We start from the raw sequence: 18,036 nt of genomic DNA on the forward strand, positions 1-18,036 counted from the left end.
CCACGGGGCTTGTCTGACCAGCATTTTTACTGCATCAAAATCCACACATCTCCTGCCATAGAGGGACCGCCGGGAGGCCAGCGCAGAGAGCAGGGTTGTGCGCCTCCTGCGAAATGCCAGGCATTTCCAAGTGCTTTATGGAGCATTAGACGCTGGCACTGCAGTGACTGCACTGGCAAAGGCAGCAACTATTGTGTGGCCAGTCCACTGTGAGGGCCTGTTTACACTGCAGGCATGGACAGTACTCCTGAATGTGAACAACCCCCACCTGGGAGCAAGTGCCTCATGCATAGGAGATGCAGCCTTTCGTAATGAAGCTGTGGGTTCAAACCCCACGTGGGCCAGCAGCGCCCACAAGCTGTTCTCCTGTGGCAGCTTTGCAGTGGCCTGCATGAAACGTGTTGGTGTCTCAGGACAGTTCTCAGTAACCTGGTTCCTACATCACAACTGGTGCCAGTGATTCCCCACTGGCAGCCTGGGCTGGGGGCATCATGGAGGCCAAGTTCCTCTCTTCACGCTAGAGGTGAACCTGCCTGGGCAGGTGAGCATGGAGCAGCCTGCACCACTGCTGTCCAGCCTGGGCCTGCTGCTGCCTTCCGACTTCAGGCCTGATCTCCCTCCTCACCACCGGATTCACTTACAAAGTGAAAATTCTTAATCTCAAAGTGGTCATGGGCCTGCTCCTGGGAGATGCTCTGCTCCTGGCACACCCCTCGATGTCAATGTGGGTTCCAGATGCTCAGCATCTCTCCGGATCAGGCCCCACAGGCCTGAAATGTGGATAATCTGGAGGCTGTTGTGCAGAGCTTCAGTTTTACATGGTCATTTTAGATTCCCTCCATTCTATAACCCCAGACCAGTATGCCCAGGCTAGCACGGGGTGGGTCTTTGTCCCTCTCTAGTGGCTAGTCCCCACACACAGGCCGATGAGCCTTTTACTGCTGGCCCTGACAGCTCTGCTCCTTTTGTTCAGGCAGTAGCAGCACGTGCTTTTTCAATCCAGCCACCCAGAGTCCGATCCCTGTGGACAGCCCCAGCAGGGTGGTGTTACGCTATGCTACACTACATTCTGCAGTCCCTGCCCACAACCTTCCCCTCCATACACTGGAATCTCATGCTTGGAAGCAGCAGATGCTTCCAGAGACACAAAACCAGGAAGCAATGAAATGATGGCCCAGTTCTGCTCATACTGGTGAGTGCAGCTCCAGAGACTTCAGTTCATTGAGTAAGTGAGAGCAGAATCAGACCCAGTATTTACAACCTCTGATGAAGGCTGGGGTTTCTTAATACAGGACAGAGACACAAACCTCAGAGCTCCACTCTGGAAGTGGACACATTGACATCCATGGGATTAACAGTGTGGGGACCTTTCTGGCGTGACCGTAACACCCAAGGTTATCTCTGCTCTGCAGGGGCTTGCAGAAGCCCAGGGTGATCTTCCCCAGGTCTCTGGCCAGCCCACAAGTTTCACGGTTTGCATGGGATGCAGGGCTCCTAGGCAGGCCCTTGCTTTGCCTGAGCTGATGAGGGGCGGTTGGCATGTATCAGCTGACTTCCCACGCAGCTGGAGAGCAATCCCCATCACTGCTCTCGGCTAGCAGCAAATTCTGCCCAACTGTGACGCTAGTCTGCATCCGAGCAAAGCACTTTGCTCTAATGATTGGCTGTTTGTTGGAATGATTTACAACCTCCAGCAGCTTAAAAATATGGCTTTGGCACAAGGTGGCTTGTGCCCAGTGTCCTGGGTGAGCAGCTTTCTGCCCTAGCTCAGCCAGCAGGCTGGCACCGGCAGGCTGCCAGCTGTGACAGCAGCCCTGCAGCACCCAGACACTGCTCAGAAGGTAGGACAGACTCTTCTCTTCTTGTCATGGCTGTTAGTGGGTTTGCGACTGGGTTTGTTGGGGGATTTTCATCCCTTGTGCTCATGCTGGAATCCCCTAATTAGCTGTCTCTGTACGGCGAGCAAGCACAGTCCCTAAACAAGCACAGACACACGTCCATGGACTCACTGCTGTGCCCAGCTAACAAAGGCTGGACTCCTAATAACTGTGCATGGCACGTGCTCGTAGGCCCACCAGGTCTGAGGATGGGAAGGCTGGTCACCAGCTCCCACACCTTCTCGGTTAGAGCTGGTTTTCTGGACTATAACAATATTGCATTCTCCCATTGCTGCTGCAGGCCATGGAACTTAAAGGGATTTACAAACCTAGATGAATATAGCCCCATGGGAGGTGCTATCACTGTCTAATTACATATGGGGAAACCAAGGCACAATGCTGGTAAATGACTTGTCCTCGTTCACACAGTGATTGAGGCTGGAATAGACCCCAGGAGCCCAGATCCCTGGTGTGGGCCATAAGCACCTGGCCATCCTTCCTCCTCCCATACAACACTGGAACAACTCCAAGACGTTTACAACAAAGTGACATCTTTAATTTGGAAGGTAGTGCCACAGTTGGAACACTTCCCCCTGCGAATCCAGATGCAAGGTACTGAAGAGCGCACCCAGGACGCAGGGAAAACGAGAACACAGGTAGGAATAGAGCTCCAGCCAGCCGTGCAGAGGACCCCATCCCTCCTGCAAGCTTCCCGCAGGCCTAATCTTTATGATGCACCCAGTGATGGAGGGCACCAATCTCTATGCTTGTTGGAGACCCCAGCTTCCCTTAAAGTCATATACACCTAAAGGGAATAATAATTACAATACAAAGTGCCCTATTTATGGTGCGTTGAGCCAGCACTATCTTTCACTTTAACCAACATTCTGTGATCCGGTGTCTGCAGGCTGTGTCGACGGGTTTCCCTAAGCATTGGTTTGTCCGGCAATGTAACGGTTAAAAAGCCAGTCTCATTCAGCCATATTCCAGAGGAACTTCTCCTTATCACACACTAAGGCATAGAGACAGGGAAGCAGGAGCGGGTGGCGTAGTTTGTCAGACAAAGCCAATGTTGCAAAAGGTCTGGGCTGCCAAAGTGCAGAGAGTCAGTGCTGAGAGATTTCCCCCCTCATTCCCAGAGGCTGAGCCTGCCCACACAACAAGGGCTAGCCAGAGAGCCTGTGTGCATGTTGAGAAAGAGAGTGTGTATTTTCAAAGCTCATTGTACAGCACTGAAAAATCCTCATCAGCTGGAGAATCCTAGGAGATGCCATTATTCATACTACATTTCTGCTGAAAAAAAGCAGCCAGAGAGGATGCAAAGGGACTCCTCAAAGCTGAGGGGTTAAGCAAACAATCTCGCTTGGAGATGAAAAGTGAAGAGGCAATGAAAACAAGCACAGACTGTTTAGGCTTGCAGGGGAAAGATAAGGGCAGCAAGGGGGGGGGGAGAGGGGGAGAGAAAGCAGAGTGAGATAATGCTCCAGCTAACGGTGTGAAGGAGAGAAAGAAAAGATTTTTATAAATCCATAAGGACAAAATGCAGCACTAGAGAGAAAGCAGGGCCATTAATAATGGAGGAGAGGGGTGAAATTAACCATGACTTAACAATAGCTGAGACCCCGAACTGCTTTAGGAAAATCTGTCGTTAACATCAAAAGAAATAAATTTTGACGACTGAGAAGAAAATCTGCATGTGCAACCCAAGATAGCTGGACCCTAGGATATTAAAGCAACCTGCTAATTAATCAGGGGAAGATGGGAGGAGAAATTTCAAAGGCACAAATGGGAGTTAGGTGCCCAACTCCCATAGATTTTCACTGAGAGTTGGGCATCTGGCTGCCTTTTGGCCATCTCCTCCAGTGCACCTGGGAAATGATTGCCTGTATCACAGAGAACTTGGGAAGCCAGGATATTCTCAGCAAAAAGGAATGAATGAATGAATGAATCATTCTGGCAATTACTGTCTCATTAGCCCAGCTTCTAGCACTAGTGAAATGATGGAAATTAAAAGAAAAAGTCAATAAATAGCTAGAGCATAATGGATGCATGAGCAATAAACTGTGCTGGATGTTGGGAAAGAATAAATCTTGGCAAACCTGATTGCTCTTTTTGGGGGAATTACAAAATCAATGGACGAGGGGAATGCAGTAGATATAAATAAAATACACTTGGATTTTAGTAATGCGGTTAATATTGTATCTAGCAAAAAACTGATTGGCTTGGGATAAAATCATTGATGTGAACTGAAAAGTGGCCAAGAAACCACAAACAAAGGGTAGAATTAAATAGCAACTTATCTGTTCTGGAGGATGTGTTTATGGCCTCCGAATCTAATCTGGTCTAATTTAACACCTTCATTGCCGATCTGGCAGTGAGAGCCAACAGGGTGCTAATGAAATACACAGCTGACACCAAACTGGGAGAAGTTGCAAACACCATGGAGATGAGCAAATATAGAAATCAGAAGAGTGGGCAGAAAACAATCATCCAAATCCCAGATACACAAAGCATCCAACAGATGGTTGTGGTTCTGCATTAGGCTTTAGGTTGCTGTTTTTAAGATAACCTACAGCTCAGATCTCCAAGTGTCCCTGTTGGGCTAAACAGCCAGTTGGCTGTAACAGCAGGTTGGTTTCAGAGGTTTAAGGGTACAGACGCCAGTGGGTCTGCCAGCCTGTGTAGTTGTTGCAAGAGACCCTGTATGCGAGTGCAAAAGGAGAGAAGAAATGCTCTTTACCTTCTTTGTTCTCTGTGCTCTTCAGAGGCTGCAAAGCTGTTGGTGAGAAGAGAGAGAATTCTGTCATATTTGGGCCTGGGACCATAGCATGCAGCAAACAGAGCATTCGAGCAGCAGAGCGGTCAGCCACACTGGGCCCAGATCCACCAACTCGTCAGGGCACCCTGGACACGCTCTTCCTCCCAGCCCTCCTCCAACCCAAATGGATCCTTCTCTTCCTCCCCAGTGATGCAGCTCTGCCCAGCCGGTTCTGCACTGCCCCTGGCTGCCCTGCCCAGGACTCACTGCCGCATTTGAGCTGCCTCTGATCAAGGAGCCAAGCAACCTGATTTAAACTGTCTTTGCCTGCTCCCCCCCGTTTGTGATCCTGCCTGTTTGAATCCCAGGTCAGTGGGCAGAGCCCATGAGAACAACAAAAGCCCGCCCCCTCAGGTGAGAGAGGGGCCACAGAGCCCAGACCTCAACTGAGTACAGGTCAGACAATCAAAACAAGGGACCCAGAGGGGGACACTGAGCAGAGCCCCCAGCCTGACTGCCCTAGAGATCACATTCTCTACGTACCCAAAGAAGGGGCAGCAGCAATGCAAGATTCACCCAAGCTGCCCCTCTTTTATGAACCGGAGTCCAATTCTGGAGACACCAAGCCTAGGCATGAGTGGAGAGTTTGGAATCCCTGGTCTGCTCAGTCGTTGGCTTCTCTAATTTAGTTTGCTAACCAGGGGGCCTATCAGTGCCAATTATTAGTGGTGGGATTGTGATGGGGATGATTAGGAAATGGACAGAGACCCAGCCGTATCTTTTAATTATAGTAAAATCCAAGATCTCCCTTCCCCTCCACTCACCCCCTGTAATTTGTAATGAGAGCAACGTCTCCTGAGTGCGGTTTCAGGAATGCTCTAGTAACTAGGCCATTAATAGATATGGCGCTCAAGATACGGAGCTGAGTTTGCTAAACACTGGCAGTGGTTGTAGCCTGCACATGGCTTCCTCTGGGCAGCTCTTGGCATCAGCTCTTAACAGAAGTGAATTTCCTGATCAGGCAGGGACAGGGTGCTTCGTTCTGACTACGATCTCCCCATACACAAATCCCCCCTATGGAAACTACTGTCACAACATGAAAAATGAGGACAAACGCCAGGCTGTTGCCACATCTTCAGCCTCCAAATTCTGGCACTGAGGCTCTGGCAATTAATTGCTGAAATTTACAGTATACATATGAAATCAATCTCCTGTTGGTTTGGGGGGGTCAGGAGAAAGGACTGGGCTGGAGGAGGGGAGGCTGCGTGGTTTATCTCCCACCATTAATGAAGGTAGAGGGGGAAAATCCATTTAACAGTTCATAGCATTTATCAGCCTTCCACAGTAATTACACTCGCCAACTTCCACCACCAATCAAAACCCCAGCCCTTAAATCTCACAGGCAGCTACAAACATCAAGAAGCCTGCGGTGGGAGCCTGCTCTCTCCCAAGGAGAGATTAGGCGCAAGCCAATCTGTATACACCAAAGCTATTGTTGTGCTCAGAGCAGATAAAGGGAATCACCAGGCATATAATTAACTCATTTGATTACAGCAGAGCGCCACTATCACTTTTTATTAAAAGATAACACAGCTTATCTCAGCCCTGCAAAGCTGCCAGTCTGCTCACAGCTTGGAGGGGTTCACTGACAGCCAGCTGGCCTGCCTCAAAGAGTCGTGCAAGATGGCACAGGCGCCAACATGAGACTGGCTGTGTTGGTGTTGAGTCTGAACTTTTGATGAGCTTAAACTTAACCCAGACTTGATGTCTCTGTCTGAACTTTTAATCAAAGCTCTGACCTGCGAACTACTCATGACACCCCCCCTCCCCTTAAGTAGCTATCTCCCCTTTTGTCTTTTTGAATCTACATTTTAACCTGTTTTATCCTGTAGAATCTTGATTGATTATGCATGACCATTATGATCTGTTAATCACTTTGTTTACTTCTGTGTATAAATATTGATGCTCACCCCTAATAAACTTGCCACACTTACTCCGAAGCCTTTTAAGCTAAGGATAGTGTGAGCCCGTTGATCAACCAATTGGTGTCTGGTCTCTGACAGATTGTGAGCCCCATACCAACTCCGCACGAACTCGGGTGCTGGAGAGGTGAGTAAGGACTTGCTTTTTACCTAACAATTTGGGGGCTCGTCCGGGATTTCCTTCTGGTGCGGTGCCTCTGTCCAGTGGTCAGACCACTCATATACGAATTGGCAGGCGCCACGGGAGATTTCTCCCAGCCAATTCAATATTGAGGGGTCGTGTACTGGACAGCAGGATAAACGCCAGTTGGAGGGCTCCTGTCAGACACCATGGGTCAAGGGACTAGCGTGCCTCTTGAGAGTCCGTTGGGGATTGTAAATAAGTTATGGAACGAAGGGAAACTCCCAGTACAGACAGAAATGTCTAGGAGGAAGTTGTACACACTGTGTGTAAGGAATTGGACTGGGTATACCGCGGTATTGGCCGACCCGGAGATGAGGTGGCCTTCGTATGGCTCTTTCGAACAGGCTGCCTTAAGAGGAGTAAGGAGCCAGATCGAAAAAGACCATCCGGGACAGTTATGTTACTGGTTTTGTTGGGACACAGCAGCAGAGCTGTGGAAATCTTTAAAAATTATGACAGTCAGGTATTCTCCCGAGAGTGAATCCCCTCCATGTTATTTCGATGAAGGGTGTAAACCACGGCGTGTTTTGACTCGTCAGTTGGTCCCCACTGCGCCTGCCCCTATTCCTCCGCAGGGGGACTCTCTCCAGAGCGCAGAGGGGAATCTGCAGGACTCCAGATCGGAATCTCTGCAGAGGGATAAGGGGGAAATGGAAGGGCACACCTCGGGAGGAGTAATTACTAGGCAAAAGATCAAGCAAATGCAGCAGGATGCATATCCCTCCCCTGGGGACGCCCAGAGGGTCCGGTCGCATCCGCAGATACTTACACCAGGGACGAATACACCCCTGCACCACCAGCCCAGCCCGTTCCTCAGGCCTGGATCAACTACGGGCAACAGCAGCAGCTGCAGCAAACTCAGCCTCCTCAATGACGGTACCCCGGGGGCGAAGGCAAACAATGTGATGGTCTTATTTCCTTAATGTCTTTAGCCGGCTCCTTCCTCACTTTCTCCCCTCCCAGCAAAGAGCCTCGTCTAACCCTTTCAGTCCAAGGACTGCCTGTCTCTTTCCTCACTGATACTGGAGCTACTTTCTCTCTTTTAAATCATGCCCCCTCTCCCTGGCTATCCTCTGAGGTTAAAACTGCAACTGGGGTGGAGGGCAACCCACAGTCTCTGGGACTCACTTTGCCTCTAAATGTTATTTATGCTGATAAATGTTTTTCTCACCGTTTTCTGGAGCTACTTTCTCTCTTTTAAATCATGCCCCCTCTCCCTGGCTATCCTCTGAGGTTAAAACTGCAACTGGGGTGGAGGGCAACCCACAGTCTCTGGGACTCACTTTGCCTCTAAATGTTATTTATGCTGATAAATGTTTTTCTCACCGTTTTCTTTTTTCCCCAGCTTGTCCGATCCCTTTGATGGGCCGGGATTTACTCTGTAAGCTTGAGGCTACTTTAACCTGCACTCCTGAAGGGGTAGGATTATTGATGACAGTGTTAGGAGATTCTGCCCCAACTCAGGGTAATTGGGAAAACCCCCCCTCTCTCTCCCCTGACCTCACTGACTTGCCTTTAACCCTCTGGGGAATTTCTGACACTGATGTTGGCCTGCTCCTTTCGGCAGAGCCAGTAAGGATTCAAGTGAAGCCCTCCTTAACCCCCCCCGTCAGTCCCTCAATACCCCCTGTCGCTGGAAGCCCGGGAGGGCATCCGCCCCATTATCGAGGGATTCATTGCACAAAAGCTAGTCCGCCCTCAGCGCACTCCCTGTAACACCCCTATACTGCCTGTCAAAAAGCCTCCTAAAAAGGACGGAGACCCTATTCGTTGGCGCTTTGTACAGGATCTACGGGTTGTTAATCAGTATGTGGTCCCTCTTCATGCAGTAGTTCCTGATCCAGCTACTATCATCAGCCAAATCCCCTGGGATGCTGAGTGGTTCACTGTTATTGACTTAAAATCAGCCTTTTTCAGCATTCCTGTGCACCCAGACTCTCAGTATCTCTTTGGTTTCACCTGGGAGGGACAAAGTTATGTCTGGCAACGACTTCCTCAAGGCTACAGAGACAGCCCCACGATTTTCAGCCAATGCCTCCGCCACGACTTGGAAGGCTTCACCAGTCCGCAGGGATCCACGTTAGTCCTATACGTAGATGACATCCTATTAGGTAACCGCGAAGAAGCTGCCCTCCGCATCGATGGTAAGGCACTTTTATTATACCTACACACCAGAGGCCACAGGGTAGACCCTAACAAGATTCAGTGGGTCTCACAGAAGGTCCGATATCTGGGCTTCCTGTTAACCCCAGAGGGGAGACAAATGGACCCAGTCCGCATAAAGACTATCCAAAACTGCCCTCTGCCAAACACCAAGAAACAACTTCGAGGTTTCTTAGGATTAATTGGCTTCTGTCGCCCCTGATTGCCGTCCTGCGGGGAGTTAAGCAAACCGCTCCACCGACTCACTGCTAACCTTGCTCCTGACCCTTTGCAGTGGTCCCCAGACACGATCCAAGCCTTTCAGTTACTCAAGGACAGTGGCCTCCTCCATGTCTCTCCGCCCCCCCAATTACAGCAAACCCTTTCACCTTTTTGTCCACGAGAGGGGCGGAATTGCTAATGGCGTCCTTACCCAGCTGAGCGGGCCCCACCATTTCCCGCTTGCTTTCTACTCTCAGCAGATCGACCCTGTCGCTCAGGGAACCCCATCCTGCACCCGGACTCTGGCAGCAGCTGCCCTGCTGATCACAAAGGCAAAGAGCCTGACCCTGGGTCATTTTACCATGGTTTGGACCTCTCATGCCTTGTCAGCCCTTCTGCGTAGGGGCACAACCCAAGTCTTTTCGGCCCATCGTCAGCAACAGCTAGAGGCCGAACTCTTAGAAGACACTAACCTAATTTTTGAAAGGTGTGGGCCCCTTAATCCAGCTACCTTGCTTCCTGACCTGCCAGTCCTCCAGGATCAGCACGACTGTGTGGAAGTAGTTTATAGCATCTTACAGATAAGGAACAACCTGTTTGACGTGCCACTGGACAACCCTGATTGCATCCTCTTCTCGGACGAAAGCTCCTTCTATGTTGATGGCAAGCGTTTCACTGGTTATGCAGTCACCTCTGAATGGGACATTCAAGAGGCCGCCTCACTGCCAGGCAACTGGGGAGCCCAAGCCGCCGAACTCTATGCCCTGGCCCGAGCTTGCCAGTTGGCCGCTGGTAAGACCGTTACCATTTTTACTGATAGCAAGTATGCTTTTGGAGTTGTGCATTGTCACATCCACCTCTGGAAGTTTTGAGGTTTCCAGACAGCTGCCGGTAAACCCATTCAGCACCTCCCCCTCATCCACAAGCTTTTGGACGCCCTCCAAGAACCCTCGGTCCTGGCTGTAGTTCACTGCCGGGCCCATACTAAAGATGATAGCCCCGTCACCCGTGGGAATGCCTTGGCTGACGCCTCCGCCAAGACGGCTGCCGTCTTACCCTTAGCCATGCCCACGTTGGCTATTGTAACCTCCTCCTTTACTCCACCGCACCCCGTACCAGTACCCGCTGCTGAACTACAGTCGTGGGAGAGCCTCGGAGCCACTCTGGTCAAAGGGACCTGGCTTATGCCGGATGGCCGAGCCTGCCTCCCTCGCTCCACATACCCCGTGGCAGTTCGCTGGCACCATGATAAGGGGGGTCACTACGGCACGCACGCCCTTGTGGACACCATCGCTCGCTTTTGGTATGCTCCAGGCATTCAACCCTACTGCCTGTCAATAGTGAAAGCATGCAGCACATGTCAGCGTAATGGACCTGCTCCACCTCTTAACAAAATTAAGGGTGGAAGACCTCCGCCTGCTGCTCCATTTCAACATCTTCAAATTGACTTTGCAGATATGCCAAAGGCTTTTGGGAAAAAGCACCTCCTTGTTTTGGTTTGCCCTCTGACTTCATGGGTCGAAGCTTTTCCTACTGCTAATTGTACTGCTGCCACAGTGGCGAAGATTCTCCTTAGAGACATTGTACCCCGTTTTGGCATCCCTCTCGTGCTTGACTCAGATCACGGACCCCACTTTACTGGTCATGTCCTTGGCCGTTTAGAACAAGGACTGGGCATTTCACACTCCTTTCATACACCTTACCACCCCCAGTCTAGCGGGAAAGTTGAGCGTATGAATAGGGAGCTTAAGCTTACATTGGCTAAATACTGTCAGGAAACAGGGTTAAAGTGGCCTCAGGTACTTCCCTTGGTCCTGTTTCACCTTCGTACTCGCCCAACCCGTGTATTGGGATTATCCCCCTTTGAACTGCTCTATGGACACCCCCCTTTCAAAGGCGGGGGGCTACCACGTGCTGATGTTTCACTATTGGGAGGGGATCATATGACCGCGTGCCAGTTTCTCTCCCTACAGGCTCGCCTCCGTACCCTTTGGAAAGCCTCGCAGTTTTCCCAGACCGTGCCGCTGGAAGAACAGATCCACCCGTTCCAACCAGGGGACTTCGTCTGGGCCAAAAAGTTCGTTCGTGGCGACACCCTCCAGCCGAGGTTTACTGGACCCCACCAGGTTCTTTTAACAACCCAGACTGCAGTGTTCCTGGAAGGACGCAAATCCTGGATCCACCACTCCCACGTCAAGCCAGCCATAGTGGACCACAGTGACGGACCAGCAGCTCTTGCCACCACTGAGGACACTGCCTCCGACCAGTGGACCAGCTTACCTCTTTCAGACATCAGACTTAAATTGACTCGGCAAAAATGAGAGGACTTTTTATTCTGACAACTGTATGTTTTTTATTATGCCTTTTTAGTTTATTTTCTGCTTATGAAGATAATGCTTTTATTAGATATTCCCACGAGGTTAAAACTCGTATTTTAGGAAATAGAAGTAATTGCTGGGTATGTACTCAATTTCCAGTAAATGCAGAACAGGGACTCCCCTTCACACCCATTCCCCTGACCACTGCTAATATAACTTGGATGCCACCGGCTAGAGAAAAAAATCCAGTCCAACACAATCTTACATGGGACAAAACAGGAGTGCCAATTAACAGATATCTCAGGGTAACCAATCAGACAGGATCACTGTGTTTTGTTAAAGAAAAGGGGTCAACTTTTGTGGGAACAAGTAAATGCAACATGTATTTTAATGGCACCGCCTTTAGTAAAAATCTTGGCTTCAAGCCTTGCGCATCCCACTTATCCCATATGTGGATCCCTCACCCCGATCCAACTTTTTCATGGGTGGGCAAGCCTTCAGAGTCAGCTTTTAAGAAGCCCTGCTCAGATCACGAGGGTGTCCAACTAATTGTTAAGGGATATACGATTGCCTTCTACAACTGCTCAAGCAGTACTACACTGCACTTTGAAAACACCACTACCAAATTGTGCCTCTGCAGTTCGCACAACGACCCCTCTGCATTACCAGGGGAACAGTGGTCCAACGGGTGGTGGGTTACCTCCTACTTTGAGCAATGGAATACCCGAAACGCATTGTATGGAACATACTGGGTGTGCGGGCCCAAAGCTTATTACTTTCTCTCCCCTGATTGGGCAGGGTCATGTTATTTAGCGTGGCTAACACCGCCTTCTCGCATCTCCCTCACTCCCCCTCATTTTCCCCACGTTCGTAACATCCGTGAAACCTTCAGAGATATTAATATCCGTGATGGTTTGTCGTGGCAGCGGTGGGCTGGTCTCATTAGCTTGAGGGGTGGTGTCATCCGTCTACAGGGACTACTAGAATCTTTAACCAATGAAACTGCGACCCTATTTGAGAATCAGGCCGGGGAAATGTCCCAGCTGCGCCAGTTAGCTTTGCAAAACCGAATGGCTTTAGACATAATGTTAGCAGCCCAGGGAGGAACTTGCGCCCTCATAAATGAAGAATGCTGTGTTTTTGTAAATGACACCTACTCTGACACTTTTCAACGTACCAAACATCTAAGGGAAATGGCTAAGAACTACTCCTCTGGCCAGCCACCTTATGATTGGTGGGGAGCCTTATGGAATTGGCTGCCTGGATTTGGGTGGGTTAAAAAACTCTTGGTGGGTATTGTTGGGGCCATAGTAATCCTTATAATACTGTGTTGCTGTATTCAGTGTGTCCCCTCCCTCATAGACTCATGTGGGTCACTTTATTCTTTTCCTACTTCAGCCAAGGGCCTTACTCTCTTCGAGTTGGCCCAGGCTGAAATTGCCAAGCGGCCCTTGGCTCCTTAAAATGGCGTGTAGCTTTTGGTAAATAGTTATCCCAAAGCTACAAATGGAGGAATGTTGAGTCTGAACTTTTGATGAGCTTAAACTTAACCCAGACTTGATGTCTCTGTCTGAACTTTTAATCAAAGCTCTGACCTGCGAACTACTCATGACACCCCCCCTCCCCTTAAGTAGCTATCTCCCCTTTTGTCTTTTTGAATCTACATTTTAACCTTTTTTATCCTGTAGAATCTTGATTGATTATGCATGACCATTATGATCTGTTAATCACTTTGTTTACTTCTGTGTATAAATATTGATGCTCACCCCTAATAAACTTGCCACACTTACTCCGAAGCCTTTTAAGCTAAGGATAGTGTGAGCCCGTTGATCAACGAATTGGTGTCTGGTCTCTGACAGATTGTGAGCCCCATACCAACTCCGCACGAACTCGGGTGCTGGAGAGGTGAGTAAGGACTTGCTTTTTACCTAACATTGGCATGCATGTGATTATGCACATGACAGTGCACTTCTGTGTGAGACTATGCGCATTTTCATTGCATCAGTGTGTACGTTTGCAACAGTCCATGTGTGCAACATACACAACTGTATGCACATACTTGACAATGTGTGTGCATGTGCAAGTGTATCTGTGTGCACGTATGCAATATGCATTGACAACTGTGTGCACATGCTCATGCATTAGTGTGTACATGTGCGAGCATGGGCTCTTAAATGGATGCACGACTGTGTTCTTATGCTTGTGTATCCATGCGTGCACATGGAAGAGTGTGTGACACTATGCATGCACGTTTGTCTGCACATGCCCATGCATTAGCATGTGTATGTGTGTGCGTGTGCCTTTATATTCATGCAGGACTGTGCGCATGCTCATGCATCAGTGTGTGCACATGCAAGTGTGCACCACTCTGTGTATGCACATGCTTGTGCATCAGTGGGTTCACATGCCACAGCGTGCATCATTCAATGTATATATGACTGTTTGCTTATGCAACGTGTGCATATACCAGTATATAGAGGCAGAACTGTGCATATGTGACATGTGTGTTCCAGTATGTGCTCACGATATGTTGTGTGCACACCCAGGCTGTGGCACATCGGCTCCATCTTCCAGGTCAGACATACTCTCTGATTCAGGGCTGGGCAGCTCCTTTTTTCCTTAATACTCTTGTGAGTTTCATACAAGAACATACCATGTCTCATCTGCACTAGAGAAACTACCTCCTGCTGACCACAGGGTCAGCATTGGGTGCAGCCGACCCAGCAAGGGTCACTGTTTAAGAGCAAGAACTGTGTGTGGCCCAGTCACAGTGCTGACCAGGGTCCATCTTCAACTGTGTGTTCTAGTTGAAAACCGAATGCCTGGCAACCCTAGTTAAGACCAAGCAGGTGGATAGTAAGAAACAAGCCAGGGAGCACAGAAACCAGTGGGAAGGTGCAGGGAGGAATCAGACCCAACCATCCATTCCAGCCCCCTCCACGGGGTGCCCCCTGGAACTGATGCAAGAGGCTGGGGTGGGAACACAAGGACCTACCTTCCCAGCATGCACGTTGGTTTCTCCTTTAGCAATCCCAGCCACAACATGAAATTCAGTGCCCCAGCCCCCACCCTGTTCATCTACACAGAATGTGGGCTTTGAGATCTCACCAACCTGTCTTGGGTTCTCCACCATCCTCACTCTGCTCCTCCATCCCTGCAAAACAAAAGCCATGTGTGCATGAAGCCTCCGGAGATGCGCAGAGAAATCACTGAGCAAATGGGGAAGGGTTGGTAGGGGAGGCTCTCAGACCAGCTCTACGGATGGTCCCCTGTCCCATCCCACAGCCCTCTGGCTATTCCAGCCCTGCCGATTCCCCTAGGTCCCAACCTGCAGCCCTATTATCCCAGCCCTTCCCTGCCCCCACAGCTTTGCTGATGCTCCTCAATCCTGGCCCACAGCCCCTCTTGCTATCCCAGCCCTGGACCCCCACTCATTATCTGAAGCGGGAAGGACTGAGCAGAGGAGAGCCCAATGCCAGCCCTCAGGAGCCCGTGTACCTGCAGTGGGAATGGGAGAGGGGAGCATTTATATGTGACAGTGATGGGCGTACATTCTCTGATACAGATGAGACAGGCAGGAACTTGCTGGGGATAATGGCTCATTAGCAGCTAACACGAAAGGGGGAGGCTGTTTGCAGGTTGTGTCTGTCTGACGGGGCAGACACCAGCTGTGTGTACAGGACTCTCCTTGAGGAGCCTGCAGAGAAGGCAATTTTAGCCTCTGACAGCTGGTCAGTCAGCCCCAGGCTGCGGACCCTGTGATCCCAGCCCCAGACCCTTGTCCTGTCCTAGCTGTGACGCACTGTAGCAGTCTACACAATGCTTTGGTGCTATGGCCATTCCTCTCCCCATCCCAGTGCAGAGCTGGGCCTTGGCTGAAGCAGCGACCAATAAGTGTGATCCCCTCTCCTTGGAGTGCAGAGGAGACCCACCAATCAGTCTGACGTGACACAGACGCCTGGCTGCCAAACAAAGGCTCTCCCGCCGCCAGCTCCCCTATTTATAGCAGAGCTGCCATCTGGAGCTGCGCTCTTTGAGTGGCTTAACAAGGCTCAGCATCCCCAAGCAGAGACCTGGGGAGAGGACAGGTCTGGAGAGCTCCAAAGGGGCCTAGACCCAGGAGAGTTCCGATCGCTGGCATCTGCTCTCCAAGGTATGCTCCTTCTGCTTCCATGCACACAACACATCGTGAGCACATACTGGAACACACGTCACATATGCGCATTTCTGCCTGCAGATACTGGTACATGAACACATGTTGCATAAGCAGTCATGTATGCACTGAATGATGCACGCTGTGGCATGTGAATCCACTGATCCACAAGGTCAGCATGCCACCTTCATCCTCCTCACTCCAAGCCTACCGCAGCAGGACATGACAGTCACACTAGGCTGTGCTGTCTCCAGCCCTTAGTATTTGTCCTGTGGGGCACCGTAAGGGCAGGACTGCATCATGCCATTGCAACATGTGCACAGCCTGCTGTAACACTGCCTCCACACAGGGCGATAGGCCACTGCTACTGACACGCTGTAACGACTGTCTCCTAGCTGACTCACCCAAGGCCACAGAAGAGTCCTTATCAGAGATACTGAGCTAGAACCCAGGAGCTCCTGGCTCCGCAGCCTTGTGCTGACGCTGCTAAGCCACAACCAAGCTGTGACATCACCCTGCTTTGGTGCTGCCTGGCAGGGCCCTGCAAATTCTACACTCAAGACTGACCCACCACTTGTAACACCCCTCGGAGTGTCTATGGGATTGCACCTGCCCTCAACAGAACAGACCCTGGACGTGCACCCCGGCTGCTCTGCAGGAATCCATCCTGACAAGTCCCAGAGAGCATCCCTCGCATTCCTTCCCTCCCCTGGATCCTTCGCAGGGCATGCCGCTCCCCCAGCCCCACCCCAGCAGCCAGACTGCTGAAATGGCATGGGGCATGCCGAGATGGCAACGTCACCAGGGTCCCACATCAGCCCTGGAAGGCTCATGTAGCAAGCAAACAGGCCAGCAAACTCCACGTCTATTCCATGACACTAATGCACCGTTAAAGGGGCACTACCAAATTTAACAGGCCCCCAAGGGCAACCTACACTCAGGAGCAACGCCAGCTTTTCTGCCGCCCTAGGAGGCGGAAGGTCCCACCCCGAAATGCCACCCCCCACAGAGGCGGCGGAAGGTCCCGCCGCCGAAATACCACCGCGGTCGCCGCCCCCCAAATTGTAGTGCCCTAGGCAACCGCGTAGGTCGCCTAATGGGTTGCGCCAGCCCTGCCTACACTTATTGCACTTAGGAGCATTGGGATTGCCAGACTGGATCAGAACAGAGGTCCAGTATCCTGTCTGCGACAGTGGCCAGCTGCTCCGGAGGAAGGGGTAAGAACCCCACACAACAGCTGTGAAATAATCTGCCCCCACATTACAATTTACACTGATCTCTACCAGAGAGAAACTGGCTGAAGTACCAGGTGTATTATCCCTTCCCAAATTTGTTAGCATTAACTAAGATAACTTTGCATATTTTTGTTATCCATGTAGACGTAACAGTCTCTTAGAAACAAGCTAAGATCTTGGCCTCAACAATGTCATGTGGCAGAGAGTTCCACAATCAAACGATACAGTCAAATTTGTGTGGGAAAAAAGGATTTCATTTTATCAGTTATAAATTTACCCTTTTAATTTGGTGGAGCAATGAAACATTTTTTGCTGTGTATGCTAGTGGCGGCATGTTCAAATCCCACCTAATCTGCCACAGAAGCTAAGAAAATGGCTGGCCCTGTTGTGTAGGGTTATGGCAAAGGTCCTGGGTTTAAATCCCAGGGCAGCAGAAATGAAAAATAACTATGACCCGTGTTACACAGAAGATTTGACTAGATGATCTTAATGATCCCTTCTGACCTAGGAATCTATTAACAATTTCATTGATTGTCCCCTTGTTCTTGTGTAGGAGATGATCCCTGTCTACCTTCTCTTGACCGTTCATCATGATTTGCTTACTTCACTGGCAAAAATCACTCTCATCAGTCATGTAGAAGCAGCCCACCTACCAGGAGAGCCAGCCGAATTCTATTCTGCTTGTGCAACAACAGACTCATGAAGCAAGTTCCGTCTGTAGAATCTTCTTCATCTCTGGCTCCAAGGTTGGAGGAGGAGGAAAGAACCCAGCCAAACTTCCCATGCCCGGGTGGAGTTTGCAGTGGTGGCAGCTAGAAAAACCCACCTTTTTTTGCCTTGGCAAATTAAGCCCATTGGGAGAACCAGTGGGAGACAATAAGTACGGCATGCCAACAAAGCTGGTTTTACAGCCACTCTAAATGTGCAACGGCACTTAAAGGAACAAAGATCCCCTTTTCAAACAAATGCCCTTCAGAAATAAAGAGCAGGGAAAAGGACAAGGATGCAGAAAATACAGAGAAAAGGGGAGAACGGTTTTTCAAACAGGGGCTTTCAAAGTGCTTCCTGCGAGACATCGGCAGGGCTTTAATTAATTCTTTCCAAACTGAACACACGCGGGCAGGGATAAAGGAACATGAGAGGCAGAGCATATAGCATCTGTGTC

The 18,036-nt window shown here is 50.2% G+C and overlaps 1 protein-coding gene across 1 annotated transcript in view; it reads right to left on the minus strand.

The window, feature by feature from the left end:
• Nucleotides 1-14,587: 14,587 nt before the first annotated feature.
• CD276 (CD276 molecule) overlaps nt 14,588-18,036 on the minus strand; it is a 52,112-nt gene continuing 48,663 nt past the window's right edge. The window contains exon 7 of the mRNA XM_065412689.1: nt 14,588-14,637. Within this exon, the coding sequence (XP_065268761.1) occupies nt 14,588-14,637 (50 nt within the window). The remainder of the gene's footprint in view (nt 14,638-18,036) is intronic.

This window comes from Emys orbicularis, chromosome 10, assembly GCF_028017835.1.
Source record: "Emys orbicularis isolate rEmyOrb1 chromosome 10, rEmyOrb1.hap1, whole genome shotgun sequence".
NCBI lineage: Eukaryota > Metazoa > Chordata > Testudines > Emydidae > Emys > Emys orbicularis.